Genomic DNA, 24189 nt, shown 5'->3' with positions numbered 1-24189 from the left:
CCAATCAAAATCCGGCCTTTTTTTTTTAAATAAGGTGTAATTATATCACTAATGTGCCATTAAAATAAGTTGATGGTGTCTCTAAAGTAAAAGCAGGCCCTCTCACCAAAGGCACTTGTTTCTATCGATGGGAAGACCCACTTGGATAGAAACAAGTGCCTGTGCCACTCACCAGCTCACGGCAGTTGTCAAAACTTATTTTCAAAGTTAAAAAATAAACATTTTGTTGGTTGTCTGGTAATCTAAAACTAAATTTTATGTGAAAGATGAATTATTGTTGCAGTGAAGCTTTAACATGACTTCGACAAGCTAATGTCAATATGAAAAATACAGCAATATTTTGGTCAGCAACCAAGTTGTTTACCATCGTAATCCGCCATCTTCCAAATATCCAGCGACACTATTCAGCAGCAAATTAAATTCTTTCACTCTTTGAGGGTATAAAAAAAAATGTTTTTTGAAATTTAAAAAAGGACAGTTTATTTTCCTTTATTTGAAAATAAAAAATTGAAATTGTGTTGATTTTAATTATATATTTTTTGTACTCGTATTTGCCTCGGAAATAAAAGAGTTGTCTGCAACTTCCGGTCTAAAAAATTATGATAAATTTTCAGCACGAAACCAGAAGCTGACTTTATATCTAAATCTAGGTATATTTACCAACCAAGTCATACCTGCCAACTGTCACTACTTGCGGGGGATTTCCCACATGTGGGTTCCCAAAGAGAAATTTTTAAAGAGCAATTTTTTCCACTATTTTAAACAAAACAATGAATTTTACAATGACTTTAAATAGGCTTTTAAAAGTATGAAGAAGCACAAAAACACATTGAAATGCATTTGAAGGCCCCTTGAAGTTTTTTAAAGGACTATGACAGCCATTTTGCACGCAAACCTCTGGGCATTTTAAAAAGATGGCAATTATATCTATAGGTAATATGAGGCAGGCATTACCTGTGAAAAAATAACTGGATACCATAAGAAGAAGAAGAAGAAGAAAGGGGTTGAAATCTATATGATTTTTTTTTTTAATTCAAACATATTTTAATTTCAAAATGAAAATACCGTAGCGTTTCCTTTTTTGGTTCTGTTGTTAGGGATTTTCATTGTGACGTAATTAAAGTTATGACGTCATATGCAATGTAAAAGAAACAACATCATAAAGTAAAGTTTTTTCATATCATGGATTTATTAAAAATGAAATTGGTATTGCGTTCATTCCTATTTTATACTAGACTGATAAATATATATTTTACTCAAAGTTTCATGCAAACCAGACTGGGAAAAGGAAGTACACTGTAGATTTCTGCGCAAAATGCCAAATGCAGGAATTAAAAAAAAAGTAACAAAAACAAGTTAACGATTTTGAGTTCATCATCATGATGATTAGTATAATGAAGATTTCAAGAAATTTTCCCGATTTTTTTATTTTATTTTAAATTTTTTTATTGATTTTTTCTACTGTTATACGGGACTTCGTCCCCTTATGAATGCTTAAATTCATGTTGATGTTTGTTTAACAAGAGATGCATAATCCATTAATGACACATGACTGTCTCTAAAATTAATTCAAGAAATCATGGTGAGGTTGCAGTATTAGCGGCCTACATTTTCATTGTTATTACAATGGTACTACATCCTCATTTCGATTCTACAATGAACCCCGCTACAATTATACAACATTCCTATCTGCTTAATTTCTGAGTTCCATTTAGCCCAAGTTTGGTACAGGCAGAGTTAGTAAGTCTCCATTAGCCAGAGCTTGTTTTAGACAGAGTTAATTAGTCATGTTAGTCTGAATTTGCTATAGCCAGAGTTTGTTTTAGGCAAAGCTAGTTTTAGCCATGTTAGCCAGAATCTGTTGTAGGCAGAGTTAGAAAATCTTGAGTTCACTATAGCCTGAGTATGTTTTACTTTTAGGCAGAGTTAGTATCTGAGTTCACTATAGTCTGAGATTATTTTAGACGGAGTTATTTAGAACCAACCATCAAAAGTAGATTTATCTTCAAAAACAAATGTAATAAGCAAATACCATAACAAACAATAGAAAGTATGACTTGGTTCATGCACAAAACGTTTTATGTCCATACAAATATCCTCCTTTGCCTTTCTAGATCATGTGATACACAATAAAAAAATGTACTTATGTATTTATAATATTAGCAATGTGTACTGTACAGTCATCTTCTGTCATGTCTGTTGAGTCTGTGTACAGTCATCTTCTGTCATGTCTGTAGAGTCTGTATGCAGTCATCTCCTGTCATGTCCGTAGAGTCTGTGTGCAGTCGTCTCCTGTCATGTCCTTAGAGTATGTGTACAGTCATCTTCTGTCATGTCTGTAGAGTCTATGTGCAGTCGTCTCCTGTCATGTCCGTAGAGTCTGTGTACAGTCGTCTCCTGTCATGTCCGTAGAGTCTGTATGCAGGCATCTTCTGTCTTGTCTGTTGAGTCTGTGTACAGTCATCTTCTGTCATGTCAGTAGAGTCTGTGTGCAGTTGTCTCCTGTCATGTCCATAGAGTCTGTGTGCAGTCGTCTCCTGTCATGTCCGTAGAGTATGTGCAGTCTGTCTCCTGTCATGTCTGTAGAGTCTGTGTACAGTCATCTTCTGTCATGTCCGTAGAGTCTGTATGCAGTCATCTTCTGTCATGTCAGTATAGTCTGTGTGCAGTTGTCTCCTGTCATGTCCGTAGAGTCTGTGTACAGTCGTCTCCTGTCATGTCCATAGAGTATGTGCAGTCGTCTCCTGTCATGTCTGTAGAGTCTGTATGCAGTAGTCTTCTGTCATGTCTGTTCATTTATTTTTTTTCTTTTGTAGTGTGTTCTACATGTTCTAAGAAATGGAATTTGCAGAATTTATCAAGACCCCTACAGTAGAGAATGTCTGTATGAAACGTCCTTTTACTAAACCAGTTACTGGTACACTTTGTATCACAGGGCATCATGTAATACTGTCCTCTAGATCAGAAAATCATGAGGAGTTGTGGGTAAGTTATAATAAGAGTCATCTATTGAACTCGTACACTTTGTATCACAGGGCATCATGTAATACTCTCCTCTAGATCAGAAAATCATGAGGAATTATGGGTAAGTTATAATAAGAGTCATCTATTGAACTCGTACACGTTGTATCACAGGGCATCATGTTATACTGTCCTCTAGATCAGAAAATCATGAGGAATTATGGGTAAGTTATAATAAGAGTCATCTATTGAACTCGTACACGTTGTATCACAGGGCATCATGTAATACTGTCCTCAAGATCAGAAAATCATGAGGAATTATGGGTAAGTTATAATTAGAGTCATCTATAGAACTCGTACACGTTGTATCACAGGGCATCATGTAATACTGTCTTCTAGATAAGAAAATCATGAGGAATTATGGGTAAGTTATAATAAGAGTCATCTATTGAACTCGTACACGTTGTATCACAGGGCATCATGTAATACTGTCTTCTAGATCAGAAAATCATGAGGAATTATGGGTAAGTTATAATAAGAGTCATCTATTGAACTCGTACACGTTGTATCACAGGGCATCATGTAATACTGTCCTCAAGATCAGAAAATCATGAGGAATTATGGGTAAGTTATAATAAGAGTCATCTATTGAACTCGTACACGTTGTATCACAGGGCATCATGTAATACTGTCTTCTAGATCAGAAAATCATGAGGAATTATGGGTAAGTTATAATAAGAGTCATCTATTGAACTCGTACACGTTGTATCACAGGGCATCATGTAATACTGTCCTCTAGATCAGAAAATCATGAGGAATTATGGGTAAGTTATAATAAGAGTCATCTATTGAACTCGTACACGTTGTATCACAGGGCATCATATAATACTGTCTTCAAGATCAGAAAATCATGAGGAATTATGGGTAAGTTATAATAAGAGTCATCTATTGAACTCGTACACGTTGTATCACAGGGCATCATGTAATACTGTCCTCTAGATAAGAAAATCATGAGGAATTATGGGTAAGTTATAATAAGAGTCATCTATTGAACTCGTACACTTTGTATCACAGGGCATCATGTAATACTGTCCTCTAGATCAGAAAATCATGAGGAATTATGGGTAAGTTATAATAAGAGTCATCTATTGAACTCGTACACGTTGTATCACAGGGCATCATATAATACTGTCTTCAAGATCAGAAAATCATGAGGAATTATGGGTAAGTTATAATAAGAGTCATCTATTGAACTCGTACACTTTGTATCACAGGGCATCATGTAATACTGTCTTCTAGATCAGAAAATCATGAGGAATTATGGGTAAGTTATAATAAGAGTCATCTATTGAACTCGTACACGTTGTATCACAGGGCATCATGTAATACTGTCTTCAAGATCAGAAAATCATGAGGAATTATGGGTAAGTTATAATAAGAGTCATCTATTGAACTCGTACACGTTGTATCACAGGGCATCATGTAATACTGTCCTCAAGATCAGAAAATCATGAGGAATTATGGGTAAGTTATAATAAGAGTCATCTATTGAACTCGTACACGTTGTATCACAGGGCATCATGTAATACTGTCTTCAAGATCAGAAAATCATGAGGAATTATGGGTAAGTTATAATAAGAGTCATCTATTGAACTCGTACACATTGTATCACAGGGCATCATGTAATACTGTCCTCTAGATAAGAAAATCATGAGGAATTATAGGTAAGTTATAATAAGAGTCATCTATTGAACTCGTACACGTTGTATCACAGGGCATCATGTAATACTGTCCTCTAGATAAGAAAATCATGAGGAATTATGGGTAAGTTATAATAAGAGTCATCTATAGAACTCGTACACGTTGTATCACAGGGAATCATGTAATACTGTCCTCAAGATCAGAAAATCATGAGGAATTATGGGTAAGTTATAATAAGAGTCATCTATTGAACTCGTACACGTTGTATCACAGGGCATCATGTAATACTGTCCTCTAGATCAGAAAATCATGAGGAATTATGGGTAAGTTATAATTAGAGTCATCTATAGAACTCGTACACGTTGTATCACAGGGCATCATGTAATACTGTCCTCAAGATCAGAAAATCATGAGGAATTATGGGTAAGTTATAATAAGAGTCATCTATTGAACTCGTACACGTTGTATCACAGGGCATCATGTAATACTGTCCTCTAGATCAGAAAATCATGAGGAATTATGGGTAAGTTATAATTAGAGTCATCTATAGAACTCGTACACGTTGTATCACAGGGCATCATGTAATACATGTACTGTCCTCAAGATCAGAAAATCATGAGGAATTATGGGTAAGTTATAATAAGAGTCATCTATTGAACTCGTACACGTTGTATCACAGGGCATCATGTAATACTGTCCTCTAGATCAGAAAATCATGAGGAATTATGGGTAAGTTATAATTAGAGTCATCTATAGAACTCGTACACGTTGTATCACAGGGCATCATGTTATACTGTCCTCAAGATCAGAAAATCATGAGGAGTTGTGGGTAAGTTATAATAAGAGTCATCTATAGAACTCGTACACGTTGTATCACAGGGCATCATGTAATACTGTCTTCAAGATCAGAAAATCATGAGGAATTATGGGTAAGTTATAATAAGAGTCATCTATAGAACTCGTACACATTGTATCACAGGGCATCATGTAATACTGTCCTCAAGATCAGAAAATCATGAGGAATTATGGGTAAGTTATAATAAGAGTCATCTATTGAACTCGTACACGTTGTATCACAGGGAATCATGTAATACTGTCCTCAAGATCAGAAAATCATGAGGAATTATTGGTAAGTTATAATAAGAGTCATCCATTGAACTTGTACACGTTGTATCACAGGGCATCATGTAATACTGTCCTCAAGATCAGAAAATCATGAGGAATTATGGGTAAGTTATAATAAGAGTCATCTATTGAACTTGTACACGTTGTATCACAGGGCATCATGTAATACTGTCCTCTAGATAAGAAAATCATGAGGAATGATGGGTAAGTTATAATAAGAGTCATCTATTGAACTCGTACACGTTGTATCACAGGGCATCATGTAATACTGTCTTCTAGATCAGAAAATCATGAGGAATTATGGGTAAGTTATAATAAGAGTCATCTATAGAACTCGTACACGTTGTATCACAGGGCATCATGTAATACTGTCTTCAAGATCAGAAAATCATGAGGAATTATGGGTAAGTTATAATAAGAGTCATCTATAGAACTCGTACACGTTGTATCACAGGGCATCATATAATACTGTCCTCTAGATAAGAAAATCATGAGGAATTATGGGTAAGTTATAATAAGAGTCATCTATAGAACTCGTACACGTTGTATCACAGGGCATCATGTAATACTGTCTTCAAGATCAGAAAATCATGAGAAATTATGGGTAAGTTATAATAAGAGTCATCTATTGAACTTGTACACGTTGTATCACAGGGCATCATGTAATACTGTCCTCAAGATCAGAAAATCATGAGGAATTATGGGTAAGTTATAATAAGAGTCATCTATTGAACTTGTACACGTTGTATCACAGGGCATCATGTAATACTGTCCTCTAGATAAGAAAATCATGAGGAATTATGGGTAAGTTATAATAAGAGTCATCTATTGAACTCGTACACGTTGTATCACAGGGCATCATGTAATACTGTCTTCTAGATCAGAAAATCATGAGGAATTATGGGTAAGTTATAATAAGAGTCATCTATAGAACTCGTACACGTTGTATCACAGGGCATCATGTAATACTGTCTTCAAGATCAGAAAATCATGAGGAATTATGGGTAAGTTATAATTAGAGTCATCTATAGAACTCGTACACGTTGTATCACAGGGCATCATGTTATACTGTCCTCTAGATCAGAAAATCATGAGGAATTATGGGTAAGTTATAATAAGAGTCATCTATTGAACTCGTACACATTGTATCACAGGGCATCATGTAATACATGTACTGTCCTCAAGATCAGAAAATCATGAGGAATTATGGGTAAGTTATAATAAGAGTCATCTATTGAACTCGTACACATTGTATCACAGGGCATCATGTAATACTGTCCTCAAGATCAGAAAATCATGAGGAATTATGGGTAAGTTATAATAAGAGTCATCTATTGAACTCGTACACGTTGTATCACAGGGCATCATGTAATACTGTCCTCTAGATAAGAAAATCATGAGGAATTATGGGTAAGTTATAATAAGAGTCATCTATTGAACTCGTACACGTTGTATCACAGGGCATCATGTAATACTGTCCTCAAGATCAGAAAATCATGAGGAATTATGGGTAAGTTATAATAAGAGTCATCTATTGAACTCGTACACGTTGTATCACAGGGCATCATGTAATACATGTACTGTCCTCTAGATCAGAAAATCATGAGGAATTATGGGTAGGTTATAATAAGAGTCATCTATTGAACTCGTACACGTTGTATCACAGGGCATCATGTAATACTGTCCTCAAGATCAGAAAATCATGAGGAATTATGGGTAAGTTATAATAAGAGTCATCTATTGAACTCGTACACGTTGTATCACAGGGCATCATGTAATACATGTACTGTCCTCAAGATCAGAAAATCATGAGGAATTATGGGTAAGTTATAATAAGAGTCATCTATAGAACTCGTACACGTTGTATCACAGGGCATCATGTAATACTGTCTTCAAGATCAGAAAATCATGAGGAATTATGGGTAAGTTATAATAAGAGTCATCTATTGAACTCGTACACGTTGTATCACAGGGCATCATGTAATACTGTCTTCAAGATCAGAAAATCATGAGGAATTATGGGTAAGTTATAATAAGAGTCATCTATTGAACTCGTACACATTGTATCACAGGGCATCATGTAATACTGTCCTCAAGATCAGAAAATCATGAGGAATTATGGGTAAGTTATAATAAGAGTCATCTATTGAACTCGTACACGTTGTATCACAGGGCATCATGTAATACTGTCCTTAAGATCAGAAAATCATGAGGAATTATGGGTAAGTTATAATAAGAGTCATCTATTGAACTCGTACACGTTGTATCACAGGGCATCATGTAATACTGTCCTCAAGATCAGAAAATCATGAGGAATTATGGGTAAGTTATAATAAGAGTCATCTATAGAACTCGTACACGTTGTATCACAGGGCATCATGTAATACTGTCCTCAAGATCAGAAAATCATGAGGAATTATGGGTAAGTTATAATTAGAGTCATCTATTGAACTCGTACACGTTGTATCACAGGGCATCATGTACATGTTATACTGTCCTCTAGATCAGAAAATCATGAGGAATTATGGGTAAGTTATAATAAGAGTCATCTATAGAACTCGTACACGTTGTATCACAGGGCATCATGTAATACATGTACTGTCCTCTAGATCAGAAAATCATGAGGAATTATGGGTAAGTTATAATAAGAGTCATCTATTGAACTCGTACACGTTGTATCACAGGGCATCATGTAATACATGTACTGTCCTCAAGATCAGAAAATCATGAGGAATTATGGGTAAGTTATAATAAGAGTCATCTATAGAACTCGTACACGTTGTATCACAGGGCATCATGTAATACTGTCCTCTAGATCAGAAAATCATGAGGAATTATGGGTAAGTTATAATAAGAGTCATCTATTGAACTCGTACACGTTGTATCACAGGGCATCATGTAATACATGTACTGTCCTCTAGATCAGAAAATCATGAGGAGTTGTGGGTAGGTTGAACAAATTAATTATTTTTTAATAAATATAAAATGGGTTAAAGGGCATCTTAACAGTATATGTACCTCACACACAAAACCGAGACTACACATGCTACATTAACCATGACCATGGAACTTATTAAAAAAGAAGATACGAAAGAAAGACAAATATCAATACATGTTCTGATGTTGTCTAATTAGCAATTAGGCTAAGATGTCTTTTTCTATATTACATGTACTGTGTTAGAAAATTCCAATTTTGAACTACGGTACATTTAGGTTACCCATCTTAAATACTAGTAATGTGGAATCATTCCTGTTATGTATTCAACGCTTCAACACTAGAAACAATACAGAGAAAAAACTATCCTGTCAACAGTCAAAGGGAAAATATATACTGATTTTCAAAAAGCGAGATTTTAATACCTGTTATATTAATGTTTTTGTCGACAACATCAACAATGTATTAGTTAATGTTTTACAGTTTTAGCATTTTCACATCTCATTTCCATGGAGATAATTTTACCCCCTCAGTCATGGTCTGTTGACTTTTAAACTTTTGATTACTAGTACAAATGTACTTGATATGTATTGCATTGGTTTGTGATTAGGTAAGTTTATGCGGAACAACTTTTGATAAGCATTGGCACATCTCAGTTCCATGGAGATTATTAACTCAGCTTCCTCAGTCCTGGTCTACTGACTGTTTTGTGTTACTGTTACCACCTATGTTAAGACACTGGTATGTCCTCAGTCCTGGTCTACTGACTGTTTTGTGTTACTGTTACCACCTATGTTAAGACACTGGTATGTCCTCAGTCCTGGTCTACTGACTGTTTTGTGTTACTGTTACCACCTATGTTAAGACACTGGTATGTCCTCAGTCCTGGTCTACTGACTGTTTTGTGTTACTGTAACCACCTATGTTAAGACACTGGTATGTCCTCAGTCTTGGTCTACTGACTGTTTTGTGTTACTGTTACCACCTATGTTAAGACACTGGTATGTCCTCAGTCCTGGTCTACTGACTGTTTTGTGTTACTGTTACCACCTATGTTAAGACACTGGTATGTCCTCAGTCCTGGTCTACTGACTGTTTTGTGTTACTGTTACCACCTATGTTAAGACACTAGTATGTCCTCAGTCCTGGTCTACTGACTGTTTTGTGTTACTGTAACCACCTATGTTAAGACACTGGTATGTCCTCAGTCTTGGTCTACTGACTGTTTTGTGTTACTGTTACCACTTATGTTAAGACACTGGTATGTCCTCAGTCTTGGTCTACTGACTGTTTTGTGTTACTGTTACCACCTATGTTAAGACACTGGTATGTCCTCAGTCTTGGTCTACTGACTGTTTTGTGTTACTGTTACCACTTATGTTAAGACACTGGTATGTCCTCAGTCTTGGTCTACTGACTGTTTTGTGTTACTGTTACCACTTATGTTAAGACACTGGTATGTCCTCAGTCCTGGTCTACTGACTGTTTTGTGTTACTGTTACCACCTATGTTAAGACACTGGTATGTCCTCAGTCCTGGTCTACTGACTGTTTTGTGTTACTGTTACCACCTATGTTAAGACACTGGTATGTCCTCAGTCCTGGTCTACTGACTGTTTTGTGTTACTGTTACCACCTATGTTAAGACACTGGTATGTCCTCAGTCCTGGTCTACTGACTGTTTTGTGTTACTGTTACCACCTATGTTAAGACACTGGTATGTCCTCAGTCCTGGTCTACTGACTGTTTTGTGTTACTGTTACCACCTATGTTAAGATACTGGTATGTCCTCAGTCCTGGTCTACTGACTGTTTTGTGTTACTGTAACCACCTATGTTAAGACACTGGTATGTCCTCAGTCCTGGTCTACTGACTGTTTTGTGTTACTGTTACCACCTATGTTAAGACAATGGTATGTCCTCAGTCCTGGTCTACTGACTGTTTTGTGTTACTGTTACCACCTATGTTAAGACACTGGTATGTCCTCAGTCCTGGTCTACTGACTGTTTTGTGTTACTGTTACCACCTATGTTAAGACACTGGTATGTCCTCAGTCCTGGTCTACTGACTGTTTTGTGTTACTGTTACCACCTATGTTAAGACACTGGTATGTCCTCAGTCTTGGTCTACTGACTGTTTTGTGTTACTGTTACCACCTATGTTAAGACACTGGTATGTCCTCAGTCCTGGTCTACTGACTGTTTTGTGTTACTGTTACCACCTATGTTAAGACACTGGTATGTCCTCAGTCCTGGTCTACTGACTGTTTTGTGTTACTGTAACCACCTATGTTAAGACACTGGTATGTCCTCAGTCTTGGTCTACTGACTGTTTTGTGTTACTGTTACCACCTATGTTAAGACACTGGTATGTCCTCAGTCTTGGTCTACTGACTGTTTTGTGTTACTGTAACCACCTATGTTAAGACACTGGTATGTCCTCAGTCCTGGTCTACTGACTGTTTTGTGTTACTGTTACCACTTATGTTAAGACACTGGTATGTCCTCAGTCCTGGTCTACTGACTGTTTTGTGTTACTGTAACCACCTATGTTAAGACACTGGTTTGTCCTCAGTCCTGGTCTACTGACTGTTTTGTGTTACTGTAACCACCTATGTTAAGACACTGGTATGTCCTCAGTCCTGGTCTACTGACTGTTTTGTGTTACTGTTACCACCTATGTTAAGACAATGGTATGTCCTCAGTCCTGGTCTACTGACTGTTTTGTGTTACTGTTACCACCTATGTTAAGACACTGATATGTCCTCAGTCCTGGTCTACTGACTGTTTTGTGTTACTGTTACCACCTATGTTAAGACAATGGTATGTCCTCAGTCCTGGTCTACTGACCTGTTTTGTGTTACTGTTACCACCTATGTTAAGACACTGGTATGTCCTCAGTCCTGGTCTACTGACTATTTTGTGTTACTGTAACCACCTATGTTAAGACACTGGTATGTCCTCAGTCCTGGTCTACTGACTGTTTTGTGTTACTGTTACCACCTATGTTAAGACAATGGTATGTCCTCAGTCCTGGTCTACTGACTGTTTTGTGTTACTGTTACCACCTATGTTAAGACACTGGTATGTCCTCAGTCTTGGTCTACTGACTGTTTTGTGTTACTGTTACCACCTATGTTAAGACAATGGTATGTCCTCAGTCTTGGTCTACTGACTGTTTTGTGTTACTGTTACCACCTATGTTAAGACACTGGTATGTCCTCAGTCCTGGTCTACTGACTGTTTTGTGTTACTGTTACCACCTATGTTAAGACAATGGTATGTCCTCAGTCCTGGTCTACTGACTGTTTTGTGTTACTGTTACCACCTATGTTAAGACAATGGTATGTCCTCAGTCCTGGTCTACTGACTATTTTGTGTTACTGTAACCACTTATGTTAAGACACTGGTATGTCCTCAGTCCTGGTCTACTGACTATTTTGTGTTACTGTTACCACCTATGTTAAGACACTGGTATGTCCTCAGTCCTGGTCTACTGACTGTTTTGTGTTACTGTTACCACCTATGTTAAGACAATGGTATGTCCTCAGTCCTGGTCTACTGACTGTTTTGTGTTACTGTTACCACCTATGTTAAGACACTGGTATGTCCTCAGTCCTGGTCTACTGACTGTTTTGTGTTACTGTTACCACTTATGTTAAGACACTGGTATACAGTTTTATCATGTTTATAAGCATTAATGCATTAGAAATTTTAATTTCCCGTGAAATAATTTGGTCCTGCACATTATTTCATGGTTCATTGACTAAATGAATGTTTTGTATAGTTTGCATGTTTAAGCATTGACATTTAAATTCAATATTTGCATCATGATTATACTGTTATACGTATACTATCAAAATAACAAAAAGGCGAGACATATCTCTGTGTCAACAGTTTATATATATATATGTAAGCGCTAGTGACAATATTTTAACGAACTGTTATTATTTGATGTGAAATGTAGTTTGCAAATTTAAAAATATTATTATATATATATATATATGTACATTTTTTGTAATTACAGCTTCTACACAGTGCTATAGACAGTACAGAGAAAAAAATGACCCAGTCAAATGGGAAATATATACTGATTCTGAAATGTAAAGACTTGCAGATGATAGAGTTGGAATTCAATGGTGGTGATGACTGTTTAGATGTAGCATCATCGATAGAGAATCTGTCTCATGTTGGTAAGTGGTACACAAAGAAAAGGGGAGAGAAACCTATCTCATGTTGGTAAGTGATACACAAAGAAAAGGGGACAGAAAACTGTCTCTTGTTGGTAAGTGGTCCACTAGGAAAAGGGGAGGGAAATCTGTCTCATGTTGGTAAGTGGTACACAAGGAAAAGGGGAAAGAAATCTGTCTCATGTTGGTAAGTGATACACAAAGAAAAGGGGACAGAAAACTGTCTCTTGTTGGTAAGTGGTCCACTAGGAAAAGGGGAGAAAAATCTGTCTCATGTTGGTAAGTGGTACACAAAGAAAAGGGGAGAGAAATCTGTCTCATGTTGGTAAGTAGTACACAAGGAAAAGGGGAGAGAAATCTGTCTCATGTTGGTAAGTAGTACACAAGGAAAAGGATAGAGAAATCTGTCTCATGTTGGTAAGTAGTACACAAGGAAAAGGATAGAGAAATCTGTCTCATGTTGGTAAGTAGTACACAAGGAAAAGGGGAGAGAAATCTGTCTCATGTTGGTAAGTAGTACACAAGGAAAAGGATAGAGAAATCTGTCTCATGTTGGTAAGTAGTACACAAGGAAAAGGATAGAGAAATCTGTCTCATGTTGGTAAGTAGTACACAAGGAAAAGGGGAGAGAAATCTGTCTCATGTTGGTAAGTAGTACACAAGGAAAAGGATAGAGAAATCTGTCTCATGTTGGTAAGTAGTACACAAGGAAAAGGATAGAGAAATCTGTCTCATGTTGGTAAGTAGTACACAAGGAAAAGGGGAAAGAAATCTGTCTCATGTTGATAAGTGGTCCACTAGGAAAAGGGGAGAGAAATCTGTCTCATGTTGGTAAGGAGTACACAAGGAAAAGGGGAGAGAAATATGTCTCATGTTGGTAAGTAGTACACAAAGAAAGGGGGAGAACAATCTGTCTCATGTTGGTAAGTAGTACACAAGGAAAAGGGGAGAGAAATCTGTATCATGTTGGTAAGTAGTACACAAGGAAAAGGGGAGAGAAATCTGTCTCATGTTGGTAAGTAGTACACAAGCAAAAGGGGAGAGGAACCTGTTCCATGTTGGTAAGTAGTTCAAAAGAAAAAGGGGAGAAATCTATCTCATGTTGGTAAGAAGTACACAAAGAAAAAGGAAGAAAAACCTGTCTCATGTTGGTAAGTAGTACTCAAAGAAAAGGGGAGAGAAATCTGTCTCATGTTGGTAAGTAGTACACAAGGAAAAGGGGAGAGAAACCTGTCTCATGTTGGTAAGTAGTACACAAGGAAATGGGGAGAGGAACCTGTTTCATGTTGGTAAGTAGTACACAAGGAAAAGGGGAGAGAAACCTGTCTCATGTTGGTAAGTGGTACACAAGGAAAAGGGGAGAGAAATCTGTCTCATGTTGGTAAGTGGTACACAAGGAAAAGGGGAGAGAAATCTGTTTCATGTTGGTAAGTAGTACACAAGGAAAAGGGGAGAGAAACCTGTCTCATGTTGGTAAGTGGTACACAAGGAAAAGGGGAGAGAAATCTGTCTCATGTTGGTAAGTAGTACACAAGGAAAAGGGGAGAGAAACCTGTCTCATGTTGGTAAGTGGTACACAAGGAAAAGGGGAGAGAAATCTGTTTCATGTTGGTAAGTAGTACACAAGGAAAAGGGGAGAGAAATCTGTCCCATTTTGATAAGCTATACACAAGGAAAAAGGGAGAGAAATTAGTAGTTTTGTTAAACAGGTTTTATTACCCAAGTTAGGAGCCTCTGGCCTTTGTTAGTCTTGTATTATTTTTAATTTTAGTTTCTTGGGTATAACTTAGAGTTGAGTATGACGTCCATTATCACTGAACTAGTATATATAATCATATATTTGTCTAGGGGCCAGCTGAAGGACGCCTTCCCGTTGTAGGATTTTCTCCCTGCATTGAAGACCTATTGGTGACCTTCTGGTGTTGTCTGTTCTATGGTCGGTTGTTGTCTCTTTGACACATTCCCCATTTCCATTCTCAATTTTATTTATTGCTGTGGTTCTTCTTTTTATTTTTTTCCTGATTACCTATTTGGTAATTTTAGAATGAGTGCAAAGCATATACACACAAGCATAGTTCTTAGAATACTTTACTTATAGATGATATAAGCCTGAAGTATCCATTTTTCTATCGAGCTGGATTTGAGCCATTAGAAGACGGTTGGCAGGCATTTTTACCAGAGAATGAATACACCAGGTTTAAAGATTGCTCTGAGGAATGGAGACTAAGTTATGTGAACAAAGATTATAAGGTATGTTACTGAAGGGTGAATAAGTGAACGAATTGTGACATATTTCAGGTGCTTCTTTTAAGCTCTCAGGACACTTACCCAAAAAGATAAATATCATTTGGCAGCTATTGTCATGTCCATGCACTCTTTTCTAATTTTGTTATTCTCAGAAACTACAAGGCTAAATTAAACTGAATTTAGTGGGAAGTATTTTTAAGGCAAGCCCAATGTAAATCTCTAATTTGATGAAAAACTTGTTTACCAAAGGTGTTTTTTTTTCTCAAGAAATTAGTATGGAGATGTTTACTGTATTTTTATATTTTATTTTTCTTGAATATATTCGTATATTTGATTGAAATTGTAGGTTTGTGCATCTTATCCCCATGCTGTGATTGTACCTAAATCCATAGATGATGAAACAGTTATAAAGGCTTCCCAGTTCAGACAAAACGGCAGGTTCCCTGTTCTCAGTTATTATCACAGACAGACAAAGGTATCAGTATAAAAAAAAAATGTCTATTCATACAGAATAGTAAATTCACTTTAGGTTAAGATAATATCTAGTTCAGCTGATTATTGCTCTACTTGTTTAGATATGAAGTGAAACTTTACCCAAGAATCAGTTGACAATTTATTATTTTACAAATTGAACTGTCCCATTGAACACGTACAATAGCTGCTGTACTCTGTGAAGTTAAATTAACCATTATGGGATTTTTTTTTCTTAAAAAAAAAAACAATTAATTATCTATTTTATTAATTTGGCTGTACAAATATCAACTCTTAGTTAAAAAAATATGAAAACAATATTGAAAAATGGAAATTTAAATGGCCAGATGAACACCAACTGGATTTTTTGCCAGGTTCAGGTTATTTCTGATTAACATTACTTTAAACTGTGAATGTACACTTCTCAATAAAGTTGAATTTAATCTTTTTCTTTTTTTGCTCCTGTCCGAGTGATAATTTAAGGTTCTTCAAATTTATGACCATTTTTAATTAAAATCCTTATTCCAGGCTGTGATGATGAGGTGTAGTCAGCCATTGACAGGAATGAACAACAAAAGGTGTAAAGAAGATGAACGAATGGTCAATTCTGTAATGGGGAGGGGCAACAAAGGTTATATCATAGACACAAGGTCACCATCTGCTGCTAAATCAGCACAGAATAAAGGTAAGGTAAAATCTATAATGGAGCGGGGCAACAAATATTTTATCATAGACACAAGGTCACCTTCTGCTGCTAAATCGGCACAGAATAAAAGTATGGTAAAATTTGATATGGGGCGGGCAACAAAGGTTATATCATAGACACAAGGTAACCTTCTGCTGCTAAATCAGCAAAGAATAAAGGTACGGTAAAATCTGTAATGGGGCAGGGCAACAAAGGTTATATCAAAGACCCAAGGTCACCTTCTGCTGCTAAATCAGCACAGAATAAAGGTATGGTCAATTCTGTAATGGGGTGGGGCAACAAAGGTTATATCATTGACACAAGGTCACCTTCTGCTGCTAAATCAGCACAGAATAAAAGTATGGTAAAATCTGTAATAGGGCGGGGCAACAAAGGTTATATCATAGACACAAGGTCACCGTCTGCTGCTAAATCAGCACAGAATAAAGGTATGGTAAAATCTGTAATGGGGTGGGGCAACAAAGGTTATATCATTGACACAAGGTCACCTTCTGCTGTTTAATCAGCACAGAATAACAGTATAGTAAAATCTGTAATGGGGCGGGGCAACAACGGTTATATCATAGACCAAAGGTCACCTTCTGCTGCTAAATCAGCACAGGGGAGCCTGGCGTTTTAAATATTTAAAATGTAAGTGTCGAGAGTGGAATCTGTTTCTCTAATGATTTTCAAACAATATGCAGGGAAACTTATGATCTACAAAAAGATGTGTTCTTTCTATGTGATGTCATCAGGCATGTCGTCTTTTTTCATGCCGTCACAATAGGAAATTCAGAGGAAAGCAAGAAAATTCGACGTCATAATCGGATTTTAACCAATGAAGTACTGAGATCAAACTAACCACACGTTGATTAAATTTTTTTATACAATGGGTGCAGAAAGGGATAAATTGACGAAAAATTAGAGAAAATAAATTTCATACTAAATAGAGATCTTTTGTAGGTGGAGGTTATGAACCCGAGGTATATTATCCACAGTGGAGACGGATACATCAGTCTGTGGATAGGAGACAGGCATTCCATGACTCACTTATCAAATTGATGGAATGTACGTTTTTTTACATACTTGATTGGCATAGGATTTTTTCAATTAATTTTTTATACGACCGCAAAAATTTAAATTTTTCAACGTATATTGCTATCACGTTGGCGTCGTCGTCCTGCGTCATCATCGTCCGAATACTTTTAGTTTTCGCACTCTAACTTTAGTAAAAGTGAATAGAAATCTATGAAATTTTAACACAAGGTTTATGACCACAAAAGGAAGGTTGGGATTGATTTTGGGAGTTTTGGTTCCAACAGTTTAGGAATTAGGGGCCAAAAAAGGGCCCAAATAAGCATTATTTTTCTTGGTTTTCGCACCATTACTTTAGTAAAAGTAAATAGAAATCAATGAAATTTAAACACAAGGTTAATGACCACAAAAGGAAGGTTGGGATTGATTTTGGGAGTTGAGGTCTGAACAGTTTAGGAATTAGGGGCCAAAAAGGGGCCCAAATTAGCATTTTTCTTGGTTTTTGCACCATAACTTTAGTATAAGTAAATAGAAATCTATGAAATTTAAACACAAGGTTTATGACCATAAAATTTTTGGTCCAGTTTTCAAATTTGTCTACATTAAGGTCCACAGGTTAAATTAAACTTTGTTTGATTTTGACAAAAATTGAATCCTTAGGTATCTTTGATATGCTGAATCTAAAAATGTACTTAGATTTTTGATTATTGGCCCAGTTTTCAAGTTGGTCCAAATCGGGGTCCAAAATTAAACTTTGTTTGATTTCATCAAAAATTGAATAATTGGGGTTCCTTGATATGCCGATTGTAACTGTGTATGTAGATTCTTAATTTTTGGTCTTGGTTTCAGATTGGTCAACATAAAGGTCCAAAGGGTTCAAAATTAAACTTATTTAATTAAAATATTAAAATATTTTCAATTGCACAGTATTGCGCAATAGCAAGAAATATCTAATTGCACAATTTTCAATTGATTGGAGTTATCTTTCTTTGTCCAGAATAGTAGTTGAATCAACTTAAATCATTGTTTTATACAATATACAATGTATATTAACTTTTACTACCAACTGATGAATTAAAACAATCTTTACCATTCAGTGATAACAAGCACTTTTTTTACATTTTAATATTTTATGATGTATTTAAATGAGTAGTTATTGCTATTTCTTAAATTTTTTTGAGAGGATTAATATTCAACAGCATAGTGAATTGCTTAAAGGCAAAACAAACATTTTAAGTTCATTAGACCACATTCATTCTGTGTCAGAAACCTATGCTGTGTCAACTATTTAATCACAGTCCAAATTTAGAGCTGAATCCAGCTTGAAAGTTGTGTCCATACTTGCCTCAACCGTTCAGGGTTCAAGCTCTGCGGTCGTATAAAGTTGCGCCCTGCGGAGCATCTGGTTTTATCAGGTTTAAAGTATAAATGCATTGCGAAAAACAAAGATTTCATCAATGAAATTCCAGTCAGATATTCTCATGAATATCCTTTTAATATTGGAAACAAATTTTATTAAGTCTGATACAGATTTTTCGAAGGTAAGACGTTTCAATTGAGGCACTACACAGATTTCAACAAAAAGTGATTTATAGCTGTTTTAAATTGTTTCCCCAGAAAATCAATTTGTACAAGTTTAATTTGCTCTCATAAAATGATTTCACATGTCAACTGTTTGTTAAGTGCCTGCAAGCATGTGCAGGTGTGGTGCACTTGCTGACATATTAGATGTTTAATTTGTAATGTCTCCATTTCAGCATCCCTTGACAACACCAGTAGTATGGACAAATGGCTATCAAAGTTAGAATCCAGTAACTGGTTATCACATGTCAAAGATATACTAACATGTGCTTGTACTGTAGCACAGTGTATAGATTCTGAAGGTACGATTCATATGTGTACTTGTACTATTTGGGGAGGGACAATTTTTTCTCATTTCAGTTTCAGAAATTGAAAATAAAATTTCTTCAAATATTTTTTTTTTTCAAAAAAAAGGATGGGGGGTTGGGTTAAAAGATTTTTTTTGTGTGTGTGGGGGGGGGGGGTCAATATGCAACAGCATAATGTATTGCACAAAAGCATAAATTGAATACCAATTCTTAGTTCTTTGTATACAGTTATTCTGTGTCAGAAACCTATTTGTGTCAAATATTTAATATATCACAATCCAAATTCAGACCTGTATCAAGCGTGAATATTGTGTCCATTTTTGCCCCAACTGTTCAGGGTTGGACCTCTGCGGTCATAACCAGCTGCGCTCAGGTGAGCAATCAATTGTTGTATTCTTACAGGGCTTCAGTATTGGTTCATGAATCTCAGGGATTTGATACAACACAGAATTACCTCCCCTGTGCCAGTCAATATCTCTATAGTTGAGTTATTGTTGTTGTATTTAACAGGGGCTTCAGTATTGGTCCATGGATCTGAGAAATTTAATACAACACAGGATTACCTCCCCTGTACTAGTCCATCACTCTATAATTGAGTTATTGTTGTTGTATTTTACAGGGGCTTCAGTATTGGATAATGGATCTGAGGGATTTGATACAACACAGGATTACCTCCCCTTTGTCTATCACTCTATAATTGAGTTATTGTTGTTGTATTTTACAGGGGCTTCAGTATTGGTCCATGGATCTGAGGGATTTGATACAACACAGGATAACCTCCCCTGTGCTAGTCCATCACTTTATAATTGAGTTATTGTTGTATTTTACAGGGGCTTCAGTATTGGTCCATGGATCTGAGGGATTTGATACAACTTTACAGGTTACCTCCCTTGTGCAACTTATATTGGACCATGACTGTAGGACCATTAATGGGTAAACAACTTTAGATTATTTGGTCTTTTTTCAAGCAGTTATTACCAATGTTATTTCAACTTATCGGGCAGAGCTTACGTTTTAGTTTGCATAAGGACAGTCTATATGAAGATGTGTGTGATAAGAATAATTTCCATTATAATTATAACTGATTTATAATCACCTATCAGTGTCATCAAAGGAATTTACAAAAGAATGACTGGACACTTCATTGATGAGTTTATCCTAAAACACCTATCTATTGATGGACTGCTTTATTATGAGCGAACGGGTTAAATTTAGCCCAGTCAAGTGAAATAAATTAATAAAAATAAAACAATCAGTTGATTTTTTCCTGAAATTTGACAGAACTAAAATTTTATTTTATTGTAAAGACCTAGCTGCCTTTTTACATGTTTATTTGCTCCATAATTTTAAGCCTTTATTGCAGGGCATGAATGGTGAAATTAATATATTTGTTTGCTGAACTTTGACCCAAGTTGGTCCTAATCTTATTTATTCTTTTTAGATTTGAAGCCTTAGTAGAACGTGAATGGTTACAAGGTGGTCATCCATTTGCTGACCGCTGTTCCAAATCAGCATTTGCCATTACTAAACAGAGAAGTGAATCTCCTATTTTTCTTCTCTTTTTAGATTGTGTCTGGCAGGTTAGTATATTCATAGTTTTCTCAATAAATTAAGATTCCATAGCACATATAGCAAATACTATAAAAATATTTCATGGGACAAATTGAAGACTGAATTATTTTGAAATTAACCACTCAAAATAAGCCAATAATATGAGTTATGCAACTGTATTAGCATTTGCACATTTCATTTCCATGGTTAACTGAAAAAAAAAATCACATATTTGGTTTTTAGTTTAGTTTATAGATATTTGATAAATGCAATTTTATTGGCATTTATACTTCATTGGCTTTACACCTTCAGTCATGTTCCATGGACTTTGAATGCTGAGCAGAGTTTGTTAAAATATTGCCATTTTAATTTCAATATTTGCATTAAACATTTACAATATATTAAAATAACAGAAAGAACGGGAAAAAGCTGACAAAAAATCTTTGGACTCTTTTTTTAATTCAGTAATGAAGATAGTTGATATACGTATTCAACATTTTAAAGAACATTTTACTATAAACAATAACCACAATAAACCTATTTCTCGTATCAAACATAAACTAAAAGAACTAGCCAAGGAATTTGTTTTTGTCCCGGCAGATAAAGCTGCTAATAATATTATTATTGTTTGACGTAAATTTTACATTGAGGTTCTGAAAAAGGAAATCACCAATTCACCAACATTCCAACTGATTCCATTTTCAGAAAACGAAATCTGTAACAAACATAAACTTTTAGCCACCGCTTTACAAGCAGAGCCAAATACAATGAAAGTCCCAACTATGTATTGGCTTCCGAAGCTACACAAAACCCCTTACAAATATAGATTTATTTCGTCTTCAAGTCATTGTTCAACTACTAAATTGTCTATTCTTCTACCAGCACACTTGGTACAATTAAAAACCTGATAATAAATTGTTCAAATAAGGCCTTCGAAAATAGTGGAATAAATTACTTTTGGAGTGTCAAGAACTCGTTGGAAGTACTTGATAAATTGCATGCTTATATTGGTGATTTTGAATCTGTTCAAAGTTTTGATTTTTCTACCCTGTATACCACATTGCCTCACATTCTCATTAAGAAAAAATTCACACACCTAATGGGCATTCAAAAAATCAGAATGTGAATATATATGTTCAAACTCTTTTAGGTCATTTTTTAGTAGCAATAAACAAAAAAACTATGTTAATTGGACATGCTTTGATACTATATATGCCCTTGAATTTTTACTAGATAACATTTTTGTTCGCTTTGGAGATTCCGTATATCGTCAGATTATCGGAATTCCAATGGGGACTAACTGTGCACCACTTATTGCGGACCTGTTTTTGTATTGTTATGAGTTACAATTTATGACAAAAATAAGCAAAGACCCATCGAAACAACATCTGATAAACAAATTTAATAATACTTTTAGATATTTGGATGATATTTTGGCTCTCAATAATGACGACTTCAGTATGTATATTAATGAAATTTATCCTGTTGAACTTACTTTAAATAAAGCTAATACTAACAATGACCACTGCCCTTTTCTCGATCTTGATATCTATGTCACCATCTTACGGTGTTTATATATCTCAACTTGTACGATTCGCTCGTGTATGTAACAATGTTTTCGAATTTAACGAGAGAAATTTATGTATTACTGAAAAATTATTACACCAGGGTTTTCGATATCACAAACTAGTCAAAACATTTACTAAATTTTATCATCGGTATAAAGACATCATTCGTAAATATAGCTCAACATGCAGACTTCTAATACGTTCAGGTATTTCACATCCAATTTTTTATGGTAATATTCTTTATAAAGCACAAAGGTGTCAGTATTCACCTCAGAAACTTACAAAACCTTTGAATAGACTTATTAAGAAGGGATATAATTACGATACTGTTGTCAAGTCATTAAAGATTGCATATTTTGGCGTTAATATTGAGTCACTGATAAGGTCTTTGCATCGGAACTAAACACATTTATTCTAAAAAACAGTTGTTGGCATGACACGGGTTATGTTCTTCTCATATATGTTATGATGGTATGATACTAAACCCCTAACGGGAAGGATTGTGCCTGATGTTCATATGATGAAATCATAATCTTTCAGTCCGTTTAATTGAAGTCTGGAGCTGGCATGTCAGTTAACTGCTAGTAGTCTGTTGTTATTTATGTATTATTGTCATTTTGTTTATTTTCTTTGGTTACATCTTCTGACATCAGACTCGGATTTCTCTTGAACTGAATTTTAATGTGCGTATTGTTATGCGTTTACTTTACTACATTGGTTAGAGGTATAGGGGGAGGGTTGAGATCTCACAGACATGTTTAACCCCGCCGCATATTGCGCCTGTCCCAAGTCAGGAGCCTCTGGCCTTTGTTAGTCTTGTATTATTTTAATTTTAGTTTCTTGTGTACAATTTGGAAATTGGTATGGCGTTCATTGTCACTGGACTGGTATATATTTGTTTGGGGGCCAGCTGAGGGACGCCTCCGGGTGCAGGAATTTCTCGCTGCATTGAAGACCTGTTGGTGACCCTCTGCTGTTGTTTTTTATTTGGTCGGGTTGTTGTCTCTTTGACACATTCCCCATTTCCATTCTCAATTTTATTTCAGACATAAATTCTGAATCGACAGTTTATTATTTTATAAAATTTAGAATGGAAATGGGGAATGTATCAAAGAGACAACAACCGACCAAAAAGTAGAAAACAGCTGTAATCCACCAATAGGTCATCAACACAGCAAGAAAATACCACACTCTGAGGCGTGCTTCAGCTGGCCCCTTAACATAAAATGTGTACTAGTTCAGTGATGATGGATGTCATACTAAACTCTGAAATATATAAATGAACTTAAATTTAAAATCATACATGAAGAAAAAAGGCCAGAGGCTCATAACTTGGGACAGTCTCAAAAAAATGTGGTGGTGTTAGATATGTTTATTACAGGCCATTTTACAAAGCTTTTTATTTGTGCTCAATGCTCTTCAACTTTGTACTTGTTTGGCTTTATAAATACTTTGATATGAGCGTCACTGATGAGTCTTTTGTAGACGAAACGCGCGTCTGGCGTACTAAATTATAATCCTGGTACCTTTGATAAGTATTTATTCCTTCTCGGACACATGAACAAAGCATTTTTATACCCCTGCTTTCAAAAAAGGGGGGTACACTGTTTTACCTCTGTCTGTCCTTTAGTCCGTCCATCAGTCTGTCAGTCCGTCCTTCCCATGAATATTTTTCGTCACATTTTTCTCAGGAACTACAATACAAGGATTTCTGAATTTGGTTTCAGGTTTATATAAGTTTGCAATACCGTGTGATGCGTTTTCAGATTCATCACTCCACAACTTCCTGTTTACCGAACACTTGTATAATTTTAAACATGATAACCAAGTTAA

General features: G+C 35.7%; 2 protein-coding genes across 4 annotated transcripts in view; one reads left to right on the top strand and one right to left on the bottom strand.

Annotated features, from left to right (window-relative positions):
* Positions 1-389, bottom strand: part of LOC143054891 (zinc finger C2HC domain-containing protein 1A-like) — a 53340-nt gene extending 52951 nt beyond the window's left edge. Inside the window, exon 1 of the mRNA XM_076227981.1 lies at positions 365-389. Within this exon, the coding sequence (XP_076084096.1) occupies positions 365-380 (16 nt within the window). The 5' untranslated portion in view covers positions 381-389. The remainder of the gene's footprint in view (positions 1-364) is intronic.
* Positions 390-564: 175 nt separating this feature from the next.
* LOC143054894 (myotubularin-related protein 9-like) overlaps positions 565-24189 on the top strand; it is a 33655-nt gene continuing 10030 nt past the window's right edge. The window contains exons 1-10 of one of the 3 annotated variants that reach the window (XM_076227987.1): positions 565-650; positions 2817-2985; positions 12748-12913; positions 15009-15160; positions 15504-15632; positions 16157-16313; positions 17277-17381; positions 19106-19231; positions 20068-20170; positions 20679-20817. In XM_076227987.1, the coding sequence (XP_076084102.1) occupies positions 2839-2985; positions 12748-12913; positions 15009-15160; positions 15504-15632; positions 16157-16313; positions 17277-17381; positions 19106-19231; positions 20068-20170; positions 20679-20817 (1224 nt within the window). In that variant the 5' untranslated portion in view covers positions 565-650; positions 2817-2838. Of the gene's footprint in view, positions 651-2816; positions 2986-7735; positions 7810-12747; positions 12914-14362; positions 14430-15008; positions 15161-15503; positions 15633-16156; positions 16314-17276; positions 17382-19105; positions 19232-20067; positions 20171-20678; positions 20818-24189 lie in introns of those variants that run through there. The other 2 variants (XM_076227985.1, XM_076227986.1) reach the window with 2 other exon arrangements.

This window comes from Mytilus galloprovincialis, chromosome 12 (genome assembly GCF_965363235.1).
Source record: "Mytilus galloprovincialis chromosome 12, xbMytGall1.hap1.1, whole genome shotgun sequence".
Lineage (NCBI taxonomy): Eukaryota > Metazoa > Mollusca > Bivalvia > Mytilida > Mytilidae > Mytilus > Mytilus galloprovincialis.
This window is presented reverse-complemented; position numbering and strand designations above follow the sequence as displayed.